Genomic DNA, 20,340 nt, shown 5'->3' with positions numbered 1-20,340 from the left:
GAAAACCAACAAAAGTGAGTAGAGTTGAGCCGGTACCATGCAGTGAAAAAGGGGCATAACAGAGAGATGAATAGAACCTGGACCAGGACCTGTGCAACATGTTCTGATAGATACAGCCTGACTTTTTTGGGTGTTGTACTAAAAAAAGTAGTAGAAAGAAGAGATAGCCATGATGTGGTCGGAAAATGAAAGCCAGGTCATCGTCATCACCTCGAGGTTCCTCACAGAAATGATGCAGCAATGGTAAGAGAGACAATGTGCCAAGATGACTGGACCAGATGAAGTGGTGCTGATCGTAACATTTTCATGCATTTCCCAGGATCATCCTTTATTGTCTTAGACCTAATGTGTCCTAAACTAACAAGCACAGGTTGGACACGGCTCAGGAAATATAACCTAGCAGCAGTTAATCAGCTGTGATTGGATCGTTGGAGAAAAAGGGCAGCTGTCAGGATTGGTTAATTACATTTTCCTTGAGAAATACATATTGAGAAAACAACATCAAGGGTTCCTTCATTTATTAATCAGTTAAAGGGTTTTAAACTGGAAAAAAACAAACAAACATTTTTACGTGTCAAAACCCCTTGTTCTGCTCAGAGGGTCATGAGGCGTGGCTTTGGTCTTAAAGACTGAAGTTTTTTTTTTTTTATTTAAAGCTGCATTAAGCAATATTTTTGATATTAACAGTGAATAAAATAACTTTCTGTAATATGAAACGATTGTGGTCATTTGATTTCACTGGTCCAGCAAAGTACACCTCTCTCTCTGTTTTAGTCCCTCCTTCTCTCAAAATCTCCCCCTACCCACCCCACAGTACTGTGAAGACGTATTTGCCCCCTTCCTGAATTCCTCTATGTTTGCATATATTTCACTGAGTGGATTCAGATCTTCATACAAAATGTAATATAAGATGAGGAGAAGCCGAGTAAACACAAAATACAGTTTTTAAATGATCATTTCATTTATTGAAGGAAAAGAAGTTATCCAACACCCATAATCACCCATGTGAAAAAGTAATTACCTCTCTGAACTTAAATGGTGTGCCACCTTTAGCAGCAAAAACTACAACCAAATGCTTCCTATAATTGGAGATCAGTCTTTCACATCGCTGTGGAGGAATTTTGCTCTCCTTTTTTGCAGAATTGCTGTAATTCAGAAACATTAGAGAGTTTTCAAGCATGAATAGCTCATTTAAGGTCCTGGCATAGCATCTTGATGGGGTTCAAGTCAGGACTATGACTAGAACACTCCAAAACTTTACTTTTGTTTCTTTTGAGCCATTCTGAGGTGGACTTGCGGTTTGTATTTTGGATCATTGTCCTGCTGCATAAATCAATTACGCTTCAGCTTCAGATCACAAACTGATGACTGGACATTCTCCTTCAGAATTTTCTGGTACAGAACAGAATTCATTGTCCCTTCAATGATGGTGATTCTTCCAGGCACTGAGGCAGCAAAGCATCTCCACACCATCACACTACCACCACGTTTGGCTGATGGTATGATGGTCTTGTCGTGAAATGCTGTGCTTGCTTTACGCCAGACATAACAGGACCCATGTCCACAGAACATTATCCCAAAAGGTTTGGGGGGATCATGAATTTCCTTTTTTACAAATGTGAGCAGTAATGTTTCTATCAGTTAGCACTGAATTCCATTTAATTCCAATGAATTCCATTCTTGCTCAGTCTCTTTCTTATTGTTGAATCATGAACGATGACCTTAGCTAAGGCTAGAGAGGCCTGCAGTTCTCTAGATGTTTTCCTGGATTTTTGACTTCCTGGATGAGTAGTCGCTGTTCCCTTGGAAGAATTTTGGATGGCCGGCCACTCCTGGGAAGATTCACCACTGTTCCAAGTATGGGAGCCAAGTTATGTTTTTAAATGTTTTAGTGCGATAAATAAGCACAGTCTGTATTTGTGTAATTAGCTTACATAAACTGAGATAAATAAGTGATTTGATTGAATAGGTTAATTAACAGTAATTTTTAAAAGTCAGCTAATAATCATTTGATTTACTTCATGTTGATGTAAGCATATTTTGTAAACAGCAACACTGTGTAAGCGTTCTGTTGAAAGGGTGATTTAGGTTATTGTTGCTTTAAGAGATAGGGCTCGTGGGCTTATGAAGGCAAACCCGCAAAAGACATGGTTTCTTTGTTGAGTTGAGGCTCAAGTAATGACCGAGCCACATGGTTTTCTTACCATAGTACAGTTTTTGCTGATTAGGAGAACTTAACTTTGAATATTCCTGTAAGTAGATACTACAAGTTGTGGAATGAAAATACTTGTTTTATCCTTTCTTACATCGGAGTCCTGCGGAAGTTTTTCCTCATCAAATTAACATACACAAGTTAAGCCCTGGACCAACAAGTGGGCTGATACAGGTTTCAGCCAACCATATATTAGTTGCCAAACTGGATGAACTCTGGGGTCAGCAGTTCAAGAGTGACTTCCATGAGTGCGAGCAAGACGAGTAGCTGGAGATGTCCAGAAAAGCTCTTTAGTTTCTTTTTTTTTAATAAATTTATTTCTGATTTTTCCCCTTTTCTCCTAATTTAGTGGCCAGTTGCTCCCTATTTTGTTCAAACACCCACCCTCGTACTGTATACGTTCGCCAACTGCATCTCTCTGGCCGGCAGTCTCGAAGGAGACGCCTTGCCACTTTCATGACAAGGAGAATCCAGGCTGAACCACTGCTTTTTCCAACACACACAGAGATGCATTCATGTGACGAACACAAGCCGACTCCGCCTCCCTCCCGAAGACAGCGTTACCAATTATTGCTGATTCATCGAGTCCGGCCATAGTCGGATCTGACGAGACCGGGGCGCGAACCCTGGTCCCCAGTGGGCAACTGCATCGACACAAAGCTGATGCTTAGACTGCTACACCACCACAGACAGGGATCTTTAGTTTAGGCTTTGGTGAAGCAGTACTCAGCCAACTGCACCACTTTGCTGATGTTAGCGAAGAAGGTTATGGGACAGTTAGCTACATGCTACAGAAGAAGAGCAGCAACACAGTCCACAGCGCGTTTTACATGGGGAAATGGGGAAGGCCAGAGTGGCTCCACTTAAGCCCATGACTATCCCTCACATGGAGCTCACCGCAGCCACCATGGCTGCCCATATGAACAAGATGTTGAGAGCAGAACTGCAGCTGAAGCTCCAAGAGTCTGTGTTCTGGTCAGACAGCACAACTGTGCTGAAGTATATCAGAAACAGAACAAGCAGATTCTGCACTTTTGTCGCTAACTGAGTAGAGACCATCTTGAAGATCTCTAAACCATATCCGTGAAGATATGCTAATACTTCACAAAACCCTACAGACTACGAATCAAGGGGGCTCAAGGCAAAGAAACTCAGCCAAAGCGATACTTTGTTACAGGGGCTGGACTTTTTCTCCAAGCCTATGGAAAATTGGTCTGAGAAACCGGACCAACCTGGGAACCTAACCACAGAGGACGCAGAGGTGAGGAATGCCATGGTCAGTGTGACTGCACCTGAAGATCAAAGGGATGCAGTATTGGAGTTCATGCAGTACTTCTCTTCCTGGATTTGCCTTAGGAAGGCAGTCGCTTGGATGCTTAAGGTTAAGAGCACTTTGCTGAGCCTGTGTTGTAAGAGGAAAAAGTTGAATGCTACTCACTTTCCACTCAAGGCTGACAAGTAGATGAGGGACTTCAAAGCAGGATCTCTATGCATGCAGGAGGTGGAAAAAGATCCAGTACATGGCAGACATATTCTGTAAACGATGGACAAGAGAATATCTACGACAGCTAGAAGAACGCCACAAGTGGTTCCATTCATCTCACAACTTCGCCATTGGAGACACTGTGTTGATTGTCGACGACTCAGCACCACACAACTCTAGATGACCTTTCCTATGACTCAAGACAGTCCAAGACAAGTTTGGACTGGTATGTCAGGTCCATACTAAAACCAAGACCAGCACACTGGATAGGTCCATCACAAAGATTTGTCTCTAACAGGAGGCTGAATGTGGCAGTGATAAAGACTGTCCTCCAACAGGCGCCACATGCTAGTAACCTCTGAGCCCCAAGGTAAATGGTAAATCAAGCAATGAAGACTGCTTACACAGGAGGACTTCAATTTCTAAAGCTCCACATGTTGTATATATCCGGTAATTGTTCCTCGTGAAGAGTAAAATTAGGGACCGGTATGTGGGAGCCAAGTTACATTTATATATACACTTTAGTTTGATAATTAAGTGTAGTCTATATTTGTGCAATTAGCTTACATAAATTGAGATAAATAAGTGATTTCATTGGTTGATTAAAAGTATTTTTTTAAAAGTCAGCTAATAATCATTTGATTTACTTCATGCTGATCTAAGCACGAGATTTTATAAAAGGCAACACTAAGCTTTCTGTTAGAACAGTGATTTAGGTTATTGTTGCTTTGAGAGATAGGGTTTCCAGTGTTTTTATGTCTCCATGATAATAATACAGCCTTTTGAGCTATGCTTCATGTTATCTGGTGTTAACAAACAAATTAATATACAAACGACTGCATCAGCCCTTCAAAAAAAATGTTTTTGGCTGATTAGTTCATTGAGTAACTAAGGGGGCAATTACTTTTTTTTCAAACTGTTTTTCCTTAAATAAATAAAAATATTTACAAAGTAAATTTTGTATTTGCTTGGATTATCTTCGTCACATTACATTTTGTATGAAGATCTACATATAAGTGTGACAAATATGCAAAAATAAAGGAAATCAGTAAGGGGGCAGATACTTTTTCACACCAATATATAAAGCTATGGATAAGACGGTGGCAACTCACAAGTTCAGAATGCGGTCAAGGGTGAAGTTGTGCATGGATACTGGTCTCAAATCAGTTTTCTACACCGCTTTCATATGGTTGGCATTTGTGTGTTTTTGTTTTTTGTTTTTTGGATTACAGTAAGGCAGTGTTTTCTAGTAGTTGAGGTTAGGATAAGGTTTGGGTTATGGTTAAGGTCACATGTTTCGTAGAAGGTACAAATCTGGTCTGAGAACAGGGTCCATGGGCAATTTCACCTAAGAGTGCTCCCAGAGAGGTAGCAAGTTCTTGGACTAACACGTTTGCAAACAACTGCGTAATTACATATCCAGAGGAAATAGAGCAACAATCTGAGTCACTTTTGAATCCTCTGCATACATTAGCAGGGTTAAAAAAATGGATGGTGAGCACGTTGTTTGTTCCACTTGGGCGAACGTAGAGACAGGAAGGGAGACGTCGTGAGTACAGTCTTAGCTGCGAGTGTGTGTTTTGAATTTCTATAGTACCACCGCCTGACAAAAATCACTTAATGCAGCTTTAAAGCCGAACTGTGCTGACAAAATCCAAGCTTCTTTGCTCATTTAATACAACATGACAATTATACCTGTTTAATGACTGGACATGGTACCAGGCTTTGGGGGGAAAAAATATCACCTCATGCCTGTGTAGGACAGACAGAGAGCTAGACAGACAAACACAGAGAGACACAGATGGAGAGACTGCTCTGAGATCGTCTAAAGACACCTGTCAATGAATCAACTCATCCATTTCAGTAATTAATTTTTGAACAACGATTTTTTGACAAATTCATAACAAATTATGATTGAAGCTTTCTAAAAATAGCCAAATTCACCACGTCACTCAGTGAAGTGTGACCCAGCTGCATCAATGGGACATTAGCTGTAGCAATACATTAACTATGCACAGAAGATGGGAGTTGATAGCCAATATTCTCCATATTGAATTGAATCTTGGAAGTATCAGTACAGGTAGCAAGAGCTTATTCTCTGATGTGGTCATGTCATTTCCTACAACGCTGGGCCAAATACACACCGCCAAGTTGCCATAGCATCCATGTTGAGTACCATGTGATTAAAATCAGAAGTCTGTTTACAAAAGTCTCAGAAAACCTTTACATTTTCAATTATGGAAAATACAGAATTCAATCCATTTCAAATCTCTGACAAACCTTCTTAAATGCAGATTGTGACATTAACTTCTGAAGAACCTCTGTTGTTTATGGATCTTTAATGGTCTTTGTTTTGTTGTTGGACCAGGTGAGAACTGGTCCCGACTCCTCCCAGTTCACTTCAACACTTTGGATAGATTCACCCAGGCTCCATTGCGATGCCTTAGCCATCCAAGTGACTTACAGCTCTGCGGAAGGCTGGGTCGAGTGTCTGTCAGTGGCCTCCTTCACCATCTTCCTGGTCAACCATCTTGCTGAACTTCTCCTCCAAGGCTTGGGCACTGATTGGAGGAAGCCCATTGTCAAGGGGACAACCCTCAACCAGACTGTTCATAGGAGTCGGCGGGACCTGAGAATCCTCCTCCAAACCCGCTTCATCGTGGTCTCCATGGCAGCCGTCTCTTTCTCGCTCCCTCAGGAAGTCTTTGACAATAGGGAGGAGCTTCTTACGGGAGGCCAGAGTGTTGCCTTAAAGACAGAATTAAAATAAAACGTTTATCAAGTTCCATTAAAATTCAAAAACAGGACATAACTTAGTATGCTGACAGGAGGGCACAAAAGAAAGAACAGAATACTCCTTAAAAGTGTTATTTAGGCTCAAAAGGCTGCACTGCATTGCCACTGATGTGTGCGTAGATGCTTCCCTAGCTACGAAGACATAGTGCTTGTGTTTGCCTCTCGAAGGCAGTGTTGGGATTTACAAAAAATTATAAAGCTGAAGAAATGTGAGACTGGAAACAAGGAAAATAAACAAAATTGCAAAATATGATTGCATAAAAACTCGGCTTATATCCACTTTGTAAAGAAATTGTATTTCACATACATATTGTTACAGCACAGGGTGAAAAATTTTGCTTACAGGATGAGTTAAACCACAATGTCAGTGTACTTGCTGCACTACACTACCAGAAACTAGATATTTCCTGCCCCACCAGGGTTGGTGTGATGCACTGGGCAGCAGATACACTCAACATGCTGTTGAGATTTTTGAGGTATTGTTATAAGAAATGGCAGGAAAGTGATTCCTAGAGGAAGACTGGTGTGAAGGTATACCTTGGTGATATGCCTTAATGTGAAGATGGGGGCTGCTGATTGGACACAGATTGAGGGTGGGGTTACGGGCCTGCTCCAACGCCTGGCTCACCTGGAGGAGGAGGAGACATGTTGGACTGTTGTCATGCTAATTCGGAAGCTAGCATCCAAAACACCAATCTAAAACTATTAACCATTTCATAACTAAAGCTTTGATCTTTGCCCATGCTATGTGTGGAGGTGAGCCCAACTATATCTATTTGGTACCACTCCACCTCCCGCACCAGCTCAGGCTCCTTCCCTGCCAGAGAGGTGGCATTCCACATCCCGAGGACCAATCTGCGATGCCGGAAGTCGGCACGCCCCCATCCCGGCCTTTGCCTGCCGCCCGGCCTGCATTGCACCCTACCCCAATGCTCATCCCCATGTGTGGTCGGTCCACGGGGTTGTGGCTCCATGTTGTTCTTTCAGGCTGGGCATGACCACCTGGCCACCAGTCACTTGCCGATGTCCTTTCCCAGGTCTGGCTCCAGGAGGGGGCCCCGGTTTCCTTTTTCCGGGCGAGGTGCTGTAGCTCTGCTTGCTTTAGCTCCAAAATGCTCAAAAACTAATGCTATGTGATCTATGTGAAGTGATATGTATAGTCTTCTGTCTATATGTAGTGATATGTATAGTCTACCGTATATACTTAGTGATTACGCATAGTCTACTGTCTGTGTTCAGTGCTCTGGTAAGTGCATAAATCTAGCAAAAGTATAAATGATATTATAATTATTATGAATGATCATTGCTATATTGTTCATTTCATCATCTATTGGCAAAATCTCTGAGAATCTCACTGACTTTCATACCTCTTCCAGGTGGGGGGCACTGTGGCTGTAGACGGCTAGCTGTCTGAATGGTTCCTTGTTGTCTTTGAAGGAGATGGTCATAGCGAGCAGCAGGTCATATTGATGTTTCTGACAGAAGGCAGACAACTTCTGCTCCAAGTCTGTTCTCTGGAGGAACTTCTGTAAAAGTAATCAGATACCATTGTGGACTTTAAAACCTAATTTCTATCTAGAAACGAGACCATTTTCAAAACCCACATTTTTCTGACATTCAGTTCTGGACTAGATTTCAAGGTTTTGAATGATGTTTGAGATGATGGCTGCCGATAGTGACTGAACAATATGAGTGTCAACAAGTCCATATTACTCTAACTGAACGTCCTTCAACAGCGAAAAACACAATATGACTGTCAACTAGACCATATTGCTCTATAACTGATTATTCTACAATATGACTGTCCATCCATCCATCCATCCATTATCCGAACCGCTTATCCTGCTCTCAGGGTCGCGGGCATGCTGGAGCCTATCCCAGCAGTCATTGGGCGGCAGGCGGGGAGAAACCCTGGACAGGCCACCAGGCCATCACACAGGGCCGACATAAACACACACACACACACACACACACACACACACACACACACACACACACACACACACACACACACACACACACACACACACACACACACACACACACACACACACACACACACACACACACACACACACACACACACACACACATTAATACCTAGGAACAATTTAGGATGGCCGATTCACCTGACCTACATGTCTTTGGATTTTGGGAGGAAACCCACCCAGACACGGGGAGAACATGCAAACTCCACACAGAGAACGACCCAGGACGACCCTCAAGGATGGACTACCTCGGGGCTCGAACCCAAGACCTTTTTGCTGTGAGGCGACCGCGCTAACCACTGCGCCACCGTGCCGTCAATACGACTGTCAACAACACCAAATCAATGCTATACTGCTTTATTCAGTCGTATTACATGCAAGACTGTGATGTGGTAGTAATACTGTAGTACTGTGCAGCAGTGCGGTACTGAAGTACCTCCAGGGTCATGTAAATAACAGAGATGGCCAGGTGCAGGTCTCCTCCTGTTACCGCCTTCATGTCTTTCAGCAACATCTGATCTGTGGTCAGTCCTAAAACACAGCACACCTGTCAAAGTCTACTGGACCTGATCTGGGTTCTGTTACGATATACTACGTAATAATCCTCTTGGAGACAGAAAAACTCCATAGAATAAACAGAGCGACACTTAAACGCTAGTCATCTAAAATAAACATGATTAAGTCCAGAAGGCACATTCAAACCTAAAAAAACTTTTTTGACTCTGCACAAAAACAGAAGGTGTAGAGTCAAAAAGTGAAAGGTAGACTTGAAAAATTGGACTGAGAAATACAGACTATCCAACTCCAGATCAATAAATATTCTTTTAAAATTAAACTGAAACCATTTACTTTCGCAAGGGTATTTGACCAGTCCTGTCTGATTTAAGTTTTAAACTTTTTACAACATATTTTCTTCCCCTTTTCTTTTCTCTTTTACGTTCTTTTATTTCCTCTTTTCTGCTTTGTGAAACATGATGCTAGTTTTTCGGTGTGAAATACTTCCTCACCTACGATCATGTAATGACAGACCTGAATCCAGTCTGTGTGGGACAAAAAGAATACCTGACACGTCAAACTTGGCATTCTGTAGGGACTGGAAGAGAGCGCCTCTCGGTGGTAGGCTGGGGAAATGCTTCTCCAGCAGGGCAGCATACTGACTGTCTTTGGGCGTCACCTTCCCTGCTTCAGGGGCCATGTTCACACAGTCCAACACTATGGTGCCTGAAAAACACACACACACACACACACACACACACACACACACACACACACACACACACACACACACACACACACACACACACACACACACATATACAGGCTGAATGTTTGTGTAACAGGAACAAACACTCTACGAACACCTCCACACCTGATGGTATTCAAAAGAAAAATCGTTTCTATGCACCCTATGTATTGCCTTTGTGCACTGCCTGTTGACACCTATGTCCTATCGGACTTGAACCTAAGTTTTTGGCACTTACTTGTGTTGTTACCTACCGACTAGATCCTTGCTTGTGTTGCATTTTTTTTGGGGGGGGGGTTTTCCCCTCCCCTTTTTCTCCCCAATTCTACTTGGCCAATTACCCCACTCTTCCATGCTGTCCTGATCTCTGCTCCACCCCCTCTGCCGATCCGGGGAGGGCTGCAGACTACCACATGCCTCCTCTGATACATGTGGAGTCGCCAGCCGCTTCTTTTCACCCGAAAGTGAGGAGTTTCGCCAGGGGGACGTAGCGCCTGGGAGGATCACGCTATTCCCCCCCCAGTTCCCCCTCCCCCACAAACAGGCACCCCAACCGACCAGAGAAGGCGCTAGTGCAGCGACAAGGACACATACCAACATCCGGCTTCCGACCCGCACACACGGCCAATTGTGTCTGTAGGGACGCCTGACCAAGCCGGCAGTAACATGGGGACTCGAACTGCCGATCCCCGTGTTGGTAGACAGTTGAATAGACCGCCACGCCACCTGGACGCCCCTTCTTGTGTTGTATTAGCTCTCAGATGTATGTCGCTTTGGATAAAAGCATCTGCTAAATTAAATTGTAACATTGTAACAGTGTTGAAGGATGGATGGTGGGTTGTAGGTAGGACTCCACCAGTGTGCAATGACAAATGGATGGACAGGTTGAGGCCGAGCTGTTTGTCTAATGACTGGATATGTGAGCAGAATAACGGCCAAATAAGTGAAAGGACTTGTACTCTTGTGGCATTTTTGGTGTGTGCTACTGGTCAATTTGAATGAAATTTACCACCCATATTTCTAGTCATCTCAAAATAATGACCAAGTTTTCCAATGGTTAAACCCTCACGTGCCAGGCCATTTTAACCTTTTATCAATTTCAACGGTTTATTGAGTTCATGTTGGTGATGCTATATTGAACTGCATCATGGTTCACTTTTGGATCAAGACACAAAAATAACTGATGCCCGGACTCGAGAAAACAAAAAGCATGATAGAATTTTTTTTTTTTTTTAAATAATTATAAATGGTGAAAAATCCATCATGACGAAGATGAGTGGTCTCGACTGCAAAGTTGCAGAATAAGGGCAGCTGGATGTGGTGGACCAAAGTTTATGTCAATTGGAATCAGTGTGGAGACTTGAATTTTCAAACTTTTTAAACATTTACCTTTAACTATAGCACCACCATCAGACCAATTAGGGTGATATTTGTGGTGTAGAAACTTACTAACAACACATCATGTACCACATCACAGTACTTAGATATTGAAAAGTCTGTATGGTCGATTGATAAGTGTAGAGCAATCATCAGATCATCTGCCATTGGTTGGTTTTAAAACAGTTTGACAAAAAGGGTACAGACCCTTTTTATTAAAGTAGCCAGCAAGTTTCATGATGACTGGACTAACCTTTCATGAGTCCAGTGATAAAAGCACCAATTTTGCACTTTTTGGCATTTGGGGCTCCCCCTATGAGCCAATCTCAACCAAATTAATCACACATACTCTTTCTTAGTTACTGCATAATATAATGACAAAGTTATGTGATGATAGATAATTGGGCAAGTTTTTGTAGAACTTTAGAGGGTTTTTTTTATGATTTTCATTCAGTGCCCCAATATCTGCTAACTGCTGACTTATCTTCTCACTTAGCCGATACTTAAGTGTCTGCTAAATGAGAAGATCTAAAATTCAAGATATAGATATATTGACGTGTATAGATATAGATGGATATGCTATAAAAATGTAAAGATTAATATATATAACTATGTTACCTATATTGTATAGATGTACAGATCTAGTTGTTATGTAGATTTATAGGTACCATATAGCAGCTGAGCTAACTGTTGATCCAGGATATCAGGGGCCTTCTGCACAATCCGCTCTGTTACCAAGGTTGCACAGGAACCCACCATCTCCACGGTAACGGGGCAGGAAGGCGAGGGATCCCTCTCCATGTGATGGTGGTCAATCACCTCCACCACTGCCTCCTCCAGGTCACTATCCGAACTGCAGGACAAACAATGAGGTCTGTTAAATAATATATCCACTAGGGACTGCTGCTATTCTCCATAATCACCGTTTCTCTTGCTCTTCCATCGTTCATGATCATTCTGTCTCTCTGTACTATTTTGACTAAACCCTTAATGTGCAGTAGCTAGCACCATACGCAAGGTCTCGTTATGTTCAAATGAGATTATCAAAGGCAAATCTCTCTGTTGAGTTGTATCCTGGTCCTTCCTTTTGGGTGATCAACTCTTTAGAGAGCCACAGACAGACTTATTCTACTACTGGGATGACAGGTATGGCCATATGGCCAGCAGGCCAGGCTACCTGGTTCATGGCTTCATGCATACCTGGGCAGGATGTTGTGGTCAACCAGGGTGAGGGCCAGGCGTCCGGACCTCTGCAGGTCTCTGAGGTCCAGCTGATCTCTGAAGAGCAGCAGGTCCTGGGAGAGACCAGTCTGTCTCAGCAGAAAGACACTGTCTGTCCTCAGGACAAACTCCTCCTTCAGGATATTTAACACTGGCACAGGCAACCAATCACTGTGCACGGTCTGAGAAAGAGACAGACAGACCGACAGACAGACAGACGGGTTTTCATTACAAAGCCCTGCACAGCCAAGAGTTGAGCCAAGAACACAATACTCCAAAACACCATCACACACTAACCCCCCCTCCCCCCACAACCTCAAGACCAGAGTAGATACAAACTCAGGATCAGTCACATCAGTCAAACTGGGTGTTTGTCTTGTTTTAGTCCTGCCTACAGAAAAGACCCAATATCATCCAAGTTCCAACTCCCTCCAGCTACAGACCTTTTTCCACCCCTGCCTTCAGCGAGGCGCTACAGACGCCTTCAAGCCCTCGCCACTGGGCTAAGGAACAGGATTTTTTCCCCCCCAGGGTCGTTACACTGCCACCTACTTTTTCTTCCGTCCTTACATACACCAAACACACAAACACGGACACTACTCGTGCACCACACGCATACACACCACTTAAGCACACACACACACGCCACCTACCCATACTACCTTAACCAACACACCTGTACTTTATCCTTGTCAGCCTAAACCAGCATTGTTTGCACTCCTCCATCTTTTTTTTTTAAATATGCGTATATATTTTTATGGGTATTTCTATTCTGTGTGAATCTTATTCTCTGCGATACATGTGCTGCACTATCTAGGTCAGGGGGTATGCTGCATGGTATAATGACAAGAAAGCTAAACTAAATTGACTATAACTGTCATCCTGTCGTACTTCTGAAAGCTATGAAAAAAGTCATGAATATTTTATCACTGAAAAGAGAGAGCAAGAGAGAGAGAGAGAGAGGAAGAGGGGGGTGGGAGAGGGAGAGAGAGAGAGAAGGAGTGGGAGAGCGAGAGGAACAGCTGAATTATCTTTACATGTTTTCATGTTTACAGTTTGTGGTCCAACACCGTGGAGACAGGAGAGACCCTGCAGAGCACGCTCAGTCCAACACACACGGCAAACTATATAAAACACACATCTCTGTGAATCCCTGAACCTGGTCCAACACGAAAAAGGTCCGACATCTTACATCTATCCATCTGACATGGAGATCAGCTGGCTCTAAAGAGTCCAACCCAGTCAAAACCAGTCAAAACCAGATAAAACCAGGTTATGTGCAAACAGCAGTTACTGGAGGAAATCATGCAAACATGCAGTATTTATACATACCACACCAATGTTCTGAATACTAGCAGTAACCAGATAAAGGAGGTATGTTGATGACTATGAATACACAGTTCAGAATAACTCTATTGCTCCAATTCCTGGTTAGAAATGATTTGTTTTTTACTGGTCTCAGGTCTGCTGTTTGGTGACCTTTCACATGCAGTTTAAAAAAGCTGAAATAAACCCAACTGAGATGTTCACAATGTAGCCAAAAGATGTGCAGAAATTGATCATTCATTCATTCATCTTCAGCTGCTGCTCCGGGGTTGGGTTGTGGTGGCAGCAAGCTAAGTAGGGCACTCCAGACGTCCCTCTCCCCAGCAACGCCCTCCAGCTCCTCCTGGGGGATCCCAAGGTGTTCCCAGCCCAGATTGGACGTGTAGTCCCTTCAGCGAGTTCTGGGTCTATCCCGGGGTCTCCCAGTTCGCCGTGCCCGGAAAACCTCCAAAGGAAGCCGTCCAGCAGGCATCCTGATCAGATGCCCGAACCACCTCAACTGGCTCCTTTCGACGCGAAGGAGCAGCAGCTGTACTCTGAGCTCGAAATTGTATCATCTTAAAATTGTTATGCTCACTTACATTTTGACCTCAACCTTTTAAAAGACAACCAGGTAAGCGGTGTTTACATGACAGTCTATAAAGTCAGAACACACCGGCTAGTATTGGGTTATACTTTGCATGTATACATACCTGCTTTGTAAAGGTAAACAGAGGGTGTGTACACGATAGCCAGTAAACAAGGTAAAACTGCTCATTTCAATACACAATAAAAATGTATTAGCATTTAGAATCATCTCTAAAAATAAAATTCTCTGCATACACCCCATATTAAAACATCAGGACCTCTGACTTAAACACCGCTTTCCTCACAATCCAAGCATCAGCTGTCCCAACGCTCGAAACCCCTCCAGGTCCGTCTCTTCTCAATGACTGAAGATATTAACTCTCTTAAAAAAGTGTGAACCGGGATAAACAATATTACATTACGTGGTCCAGGTTAACCCGTATCGAGAAAATGAGTGAAAAGCATTACTGTGTTTACACTGTGGGGTATTTTGTTTGCTTTTGTTTTGCTAACTTCTGCTGCTCGCTAGCATAGAGGGTTTGGCAGAGATAAACGGCAGGATTCATCCTCATGGAACATGGAACAACATGCAGAACCTCATGGCCAAGTGAAATATAATGCATGCAACCAAAGCATCGTGCTATGAATGCATCACATTATCATTTAATCATTTATTTTGGTTTAACTTTTATTGAAACCGTTTTCACACAGGCAATGGTTTGCACCATGATCTGACTGGGACCAAAGCCCCCAACTTAGGAAAACCTCCTGAACTAGGATGGTGCTTAACTGGATCCACATGAAGAGTTCACATTTGTCAAAAAGATCCCCGTTCGATTAAAAGGTTCATAAACGCAAACCATAAGGCTCTAGCTGCATGAAAACATCCAAATTCCAACTTTTGTGTTTTTATATAGATGTTAAGTTTTCATCTGTTGGCTGGTGAGTCTTTGGCCCTGCCCACAATGCTTAGCAAACAGCTAATTTTTTGTCAAATGCCTGAGTTCACCGTATTCTAGGTCCGTCCATAGGATGTTAAACAGACAGCAGTGACTACAGACAGCTTCGAAATGGCCCTGTACTTTCAAAACAGTCAATAACTGAGAAAGCGTCAATTCAATTTTACTTTATCAACCCCTGTGTGAGTGAGGGAGGGAGTGAGTGAGTGCTGTGTCTTAGACTCCCTGATGATTGGTTGTTGGGTTGGGTTAAAGGTTAGCACCAGATGAGCGGAATGGTTCTCACCTTAGACAGGTAGTAAGCAAAGGCCAGTGCAGAGACCATGGAGTCCAGGTCACAGGCCTCGTTCCCCATGACCACGTGGAACCCTGGGCTGCTGTCCCCGTTCTCCTGGGAAATGTAAAACAGGAGCATCAGGTCAAAATTCACATCCAAGGCCTTTTATTTTCTGTATTTTCCCCTCATAGAAATTTTACCTCTGATAGAGAATTGCAGATTATATCACCGTCTGTTTATTCCAGCAACCCCCAAACTAACCCCCCGAGACTTGTTTTATCAAGCATCTCAGAGGAACTTGCTCCAAACTTCCCAAAAGCTTTCAGACTGACGCAATTTTGGTCTGACTTTTAGTCTGACTTTTAAGAGTGGGATCACTGCCCTTCCTCTCCTAGGAAAGATCTCTAAAATCCACCAGTATTCGGGGGAGCTGGACCTTTGGTACCATTTGGGGAAAAAGTGTGTCCGGTTCCAGATGGTTATATCAACATTGTTCTAGAGTAAAGACTTGTGAGGGGAGAAGTTGTGGACATGCTAGATCTTCCAGCTTAATAGAGCTTTTTGATGGAAATTGGATAATTTGAAGGACAGTTTGGGAAAAAAAATTACAAGACAGCAAGAAGTATTAATCTCCAAATTTGTTGAAGATATAAAATGGCATAAAATATCAGATGGATTCAGGATTGCTCAAGTACTTCAACTAATTTATTTTGGAGATATGACGGATGTTGTGGAACTCCAACACTTCTAAACCTCCCACACCTTTCTTATTGGAATGCTTTAATTTCTGCGGAAGCTTTTTCCAAATAAAATTGCAAATTGGCCTCTTTTCATGTGGTGCCATTAAAGCTGCAGTAGACCATTTCAGTGCAAATCCTTCCGCCTCTCTATCTGCTGTCTTGTATCACTCCGCTAAGTCCCTCTCACCAAATGACCTCCGCATCGCTCTTCAGCCCCTTACACCGGTTCCTAACTGGATGTGATGCCAACGAGCAAACATCAGATTGTTTCAATTTTCCCAGTGAAGATGTCCTAACTTGCACCATGTGTCAAAAAACAGGCGAGCGACGTGGTGCTTGTTTGAAAAACTGCTCGCCCTGGCTCTAGTCTTGTGAAGTTTCGTGCACTTATTCCACCTCCAACCTATTTTCACTGGTCAAAAATCAACGCTGACATCCTTGACGTTTCCATTTCTGCTCCAGTCAGCAGTAACACCAGCCATTAATTAATTAAAGGAAATTAAATGACAGAGGGAATGATTAGAACTCAAGAAAATTATGTTAGTTATGAATAAGTAACTTAGACACTTACTCATTTGCAGAGGGGGAAATCACAAGCAGCACCCAAAAAAAGAAAAACCTTATCCCCTCCTCACGCTGTGACCGCTCGTGGTTTCACTGTTATACCTTTTCGCGCTCCATCCACTAGAGTTCGCTCGCTTGCTGTATGTTAGGAAGAGATTGTTTTTACCCCAATTGTACCCGGCCAATTACCCCACTCGTCCGAGCCATCCCAGTCACTGCTCCACCCCCTCTGCACTGCAGACTACCACATGCCTCCTCCGACATATGTGGAGTCACCAGCCGCTTCTTTACACCTGACAGCGAAGAGTTTCGCCAGGGGGACGTAGCGTGTGGGAGGATTACGCTATTCCCCCCAGCTCCCCCTGTGCTCCGACCGACCAGAGGAGGCGCTAGTGCAGCGACCAGGGCAAGACATACCCACACCCGGCTTCCCACCCGCAGACACGGCCAATTGTGTCTGTAGGGACGCCCGACCAAGCCGGAGGTAACAAGGTGTTGATGGTGTACATACTCATCTGCATTTGTAAAACAGCCAATAGCAACGCCCTCTCTCTGAACTGACCTGTGATTGGCTAAAATCTTCCATCCCAGGCTAGATTTTGTTTAAAGCCTGAACACAGAGCCAAGAGGAGCTGCAGAAGTCTACTTTTCTCTCAGACCACTTGAATTACAATATGCTGAAAGATTATCATGGAATATTTGCCCAATGACGCCGCGGAAAAAAATGCCTATCTCAGCTTTAACAAACAAAGATAGAGAAGAGTTCACAAAACGCAGTAAGCCTTCAGCTTTGAACAACAGATCTCTACCTAAAACAGAAAGATCTCTTGGTAGCCAATCACTGAGGGTGTAAGATGCTTTTTTTTAGCCTAGGAGAGAAATTCAAATTTTGTGTGGCGATGGGGTTTTTAGCAATGTAAATATCACGATATTTCACCGAGTCTTTCACTGGGATGTATTCGATCAAAGTTTCACTGCATTGAAGAAGAGCTAAAATGTTATATTTAGCTCTATTAAGAGATAAATCAGAGACTCTAGAGAAGGAGCTGATTAAATGAATAGCACAAGGGACTTAGCTCCTGTGTTTCAAAAAAAAAAAGTTTGGCGTCATCCACTAATTGGGAAATTTTGATTTCTCTGTCAAAAGCTGAGACGCCTTTAAAATTTGGCATAATTCAAAATATCATGTGATAGCAGTTCTACCACTAAAATGAATTAAGAAAAGGGGGCAGCTAGCCAGCCTTGGCAGAGGCCTTGTTTTATACTGAATCCCTTGGACGTGCCAGAGTGCCGCGTAATGTCTTTATAAAACATATTAAAAAAATAACAGAGTCATCTCCCACTGAGTCCGCATAGTCCAAGAGATCCAAAACAAGTCTGATATTACCTAACTCCCCCCCCCCCAACCCTTCACTTAAAGACCACCATGACAACAGCAGTGTGTGTGTGTGTTGGGGTCAGTGATGACAGAGTGACTGTTCACAGACAGAGTTGAAACACACAACAATGTGGTCACAAATAAACACAAACACAGTACGCAATAAACACATACAGCAAACACAACACACACACATACACCAAGTACATAATAAACACATAAAGTACACACAATACCCCATACAAATGCAAACAAAGAAACACAAATGTCCCCAGCCAGCCTGATGAGGTCACATCCCAATAGACCAGTATATACCAGTTAGATTAGCTCAACTGGAACGAAGACCAGCAAGTGAAAGTGAAAAAAAGCATCTGTTCAACACTGTCTGTTTGAAACATCTGTCTGTCTGTCTATACAAAACATCTGTCTGTCTGAAACTTTTATCTGTGTCCATCTGAAACATCTGTCTCTGTCAGTCTAAAACTTATCTGTGTCCATCTGAAACATCTGTCTGTATGTCAGCCTGATACTTTTATCTGTGTCCATCTGAAACATCTGTCTCTGTCTGTCAGCCTGATACTTTTATCTGTGTCCATCTGAAACATGTTTCCGTTTGTCTGAAACATCTGTCTCTCTGAAACATGTCTGCCCTTTACTGGATAAGCAGCCATCATGTAACTCATGTTCTTATCTAAACAACTAGTTGGCTGTTGAAAAGTGAAAGACGGGTAGAGAAGAGTAAGAGGAGGAGGACGGGGGTGAGGTAAACAGAATCTTCAGCTGGCTGTCTCTGATGTTTTAATGCTCTAATGTGACTTACTGGTGCATTCCCACTAAAAGCGCTGAGTGCTTCAGTAGATCTGAGTGCATCTCTTTGTGTTCTAGGGTGTGTGTGTGTGTGTGTGTGTGTGTGTGTGTGTGTGTTTTCTCCCTGCATTTAGGCTTCATTAAACATGCCCCGTGTGTGATGTTCACTCTGTGAACTGACATTTCTGGACCAGAACACTCAAAAGCGCTGGTGGGATTTCAGAGATTTTGTGACCGTTCTGTATTTGGTTTTGTTTTATTCGTGTCCATCATCGGGCTGTACAGAAGTCTGCTCTTTGCACTTGATACAAAAATCTGATTCCAGTTGTTAGTAGAAATGTACAAAAGGTCATGGAAATGTAGTGAAATATAGGTGGGGTTTTTTTTTTTACCCCAGATGCTGGCAGGTGTGACCAAAGCAAAAAGGGAATAAATGTGAATGAATTCAGATTCAAGCCAGTGAGTTGCCACTTAGTGGTCTAGAAGACTCCTAACCTTCCTCCTGTAGGTTGTGTGTTCAACATCATCATAATCCCCTGCAGTATTGCGCAACACCAACACACACAACACACAGGCCTACTGGTCCTCAAACACAGCCTGGTTCCTGGCCCAGCAGAACGCACCGGCTTGTCGTTTCAAATCAAGGTCTGGCCTGTTTGTCCAAATCAGAGTGCGTCTTGTCAGCCTGACTGCCTCAAAGAGCGAATTATACAGAACAGAAACTTTTACCCAAACACACACACACACACACACAAACACACACACCCCAAAAATAGCAACAACAACAAAAACAATACCAACAGCAGCAGATTCAATAGAACCAGTAAAACCAGCAGAATCATTAGAACCAGTAGCGGTCTGCTGGTTTCATACAGATAGGCGGGCAGCGTCCACTGCCTCAGAGCCGCTGAGCACGCACGTACACGTACACACACACACACACACACACACACAAATACATACATACACACACACACACACACATACATACACACATCCATACATACACACACACACACACTCACTCACTCACACACCCATACACATGTACACACACGCGCGCGCGCGCGCGTACTACATATTTACCATGAGGGCGTCGCGACAGCGTCTCAGAAACGTCTCCATGTTTCTCGTTTGTGTAGCAGAGCCGAGCAGACAGACGGGTTAACCCGTTTCACCGACAGACAGACGGGTTAACCAGTTTCACTGACAGACAGACAGACAGGCAGGCAGGCAGGCAGGCAGGCAGGCAGACGGGTTAACCTGTACGACGTTCAGCTGTAGACTGAACCAAACGCGGCGTTGGTGAAACGGCCCCGTGGAGCTGAGCTGTCACTGTTATGCGCGTTCCGCTCCGGCCGAACGGAACTGTGGGTAATGTAGTGCCACGTAGAACCACCGG

The 20,340-nt window shown here is 43.4% G+C and overlaps 1 protein-coding gene across 1 annotated transcript; it reads right to left on the bottom strand.

Moving 5' to 3' along the window:
* Positions 1-503: 503 nt before the first annotated feature.
* On the bottom strand, positions 504-20,340 carry prune (prune exopolyphosphatase). Its single transcript, XM_056286675.1, has 9 exons — positions 20,025-20,340; positions 15,459-15,563; positions 12,300-12,502; positions 11,768-11,952; positions 9,542-9,700; positions 8,916-9,010; positions 7,859-8,017; positions 7,029-7,119; positions 504-6,443 (listed from the first exon to the last, which is right to left on the bottom strand). The coding sequence occupies exons 1-9, from the start codon at positions 20,061-20,063 to the stop codon at positions 6,190-6,192; spliced, it is 1,290 nt and encodes a 429-aa protein (XP_056142650.1). The 5' UTR covers positions 20,064-20,340; the 3' UTR covers positions 504-6,189.

The sequence above is a fragment of the Lampris incognitus genome, chromosome 9 (assembly GCF_029633865.1).
Source record: "Lampris incognitus isolate fLamInc1 chromosome 9, fLamInc1.hap2, whole genome shotgun sequence".
NCBI lineage: Eukaryota > Metazoa > Chordata > Actinopteri > Lampriformes > Lampridae > Lampris > Lampris incognitus.
The sequence above is the reverse complement of the archived record's forward strand: the minus strand, read 5'-3'. Positions and strand labels throughout refer to the sequence as shown.

Excerpts from the sequence above, each read along its gene's own strand:
- prune (XM_056286675.1), bottom strand. The coding sequence starts at position 20,063 with ATGGAGACGTTTCTGAGACGCTGTCGCGACGCCCTCATG. Across the intron at positions 8,018-8,915 it reads TTATTTACATGACCCTGGAG|AAGTTCCTCCAGAGAACAGA; the intron begins GTACTTCAGTAC and ends TTACTTTTACAG. Across the intron at positions 6,444-7,028 it reads CATTAAGGCATATCACCAAG|GCAACACTCTGGCCTCCCGT; the intron begins GTATACCTTCAC and ends TCTGTCTTTAAG.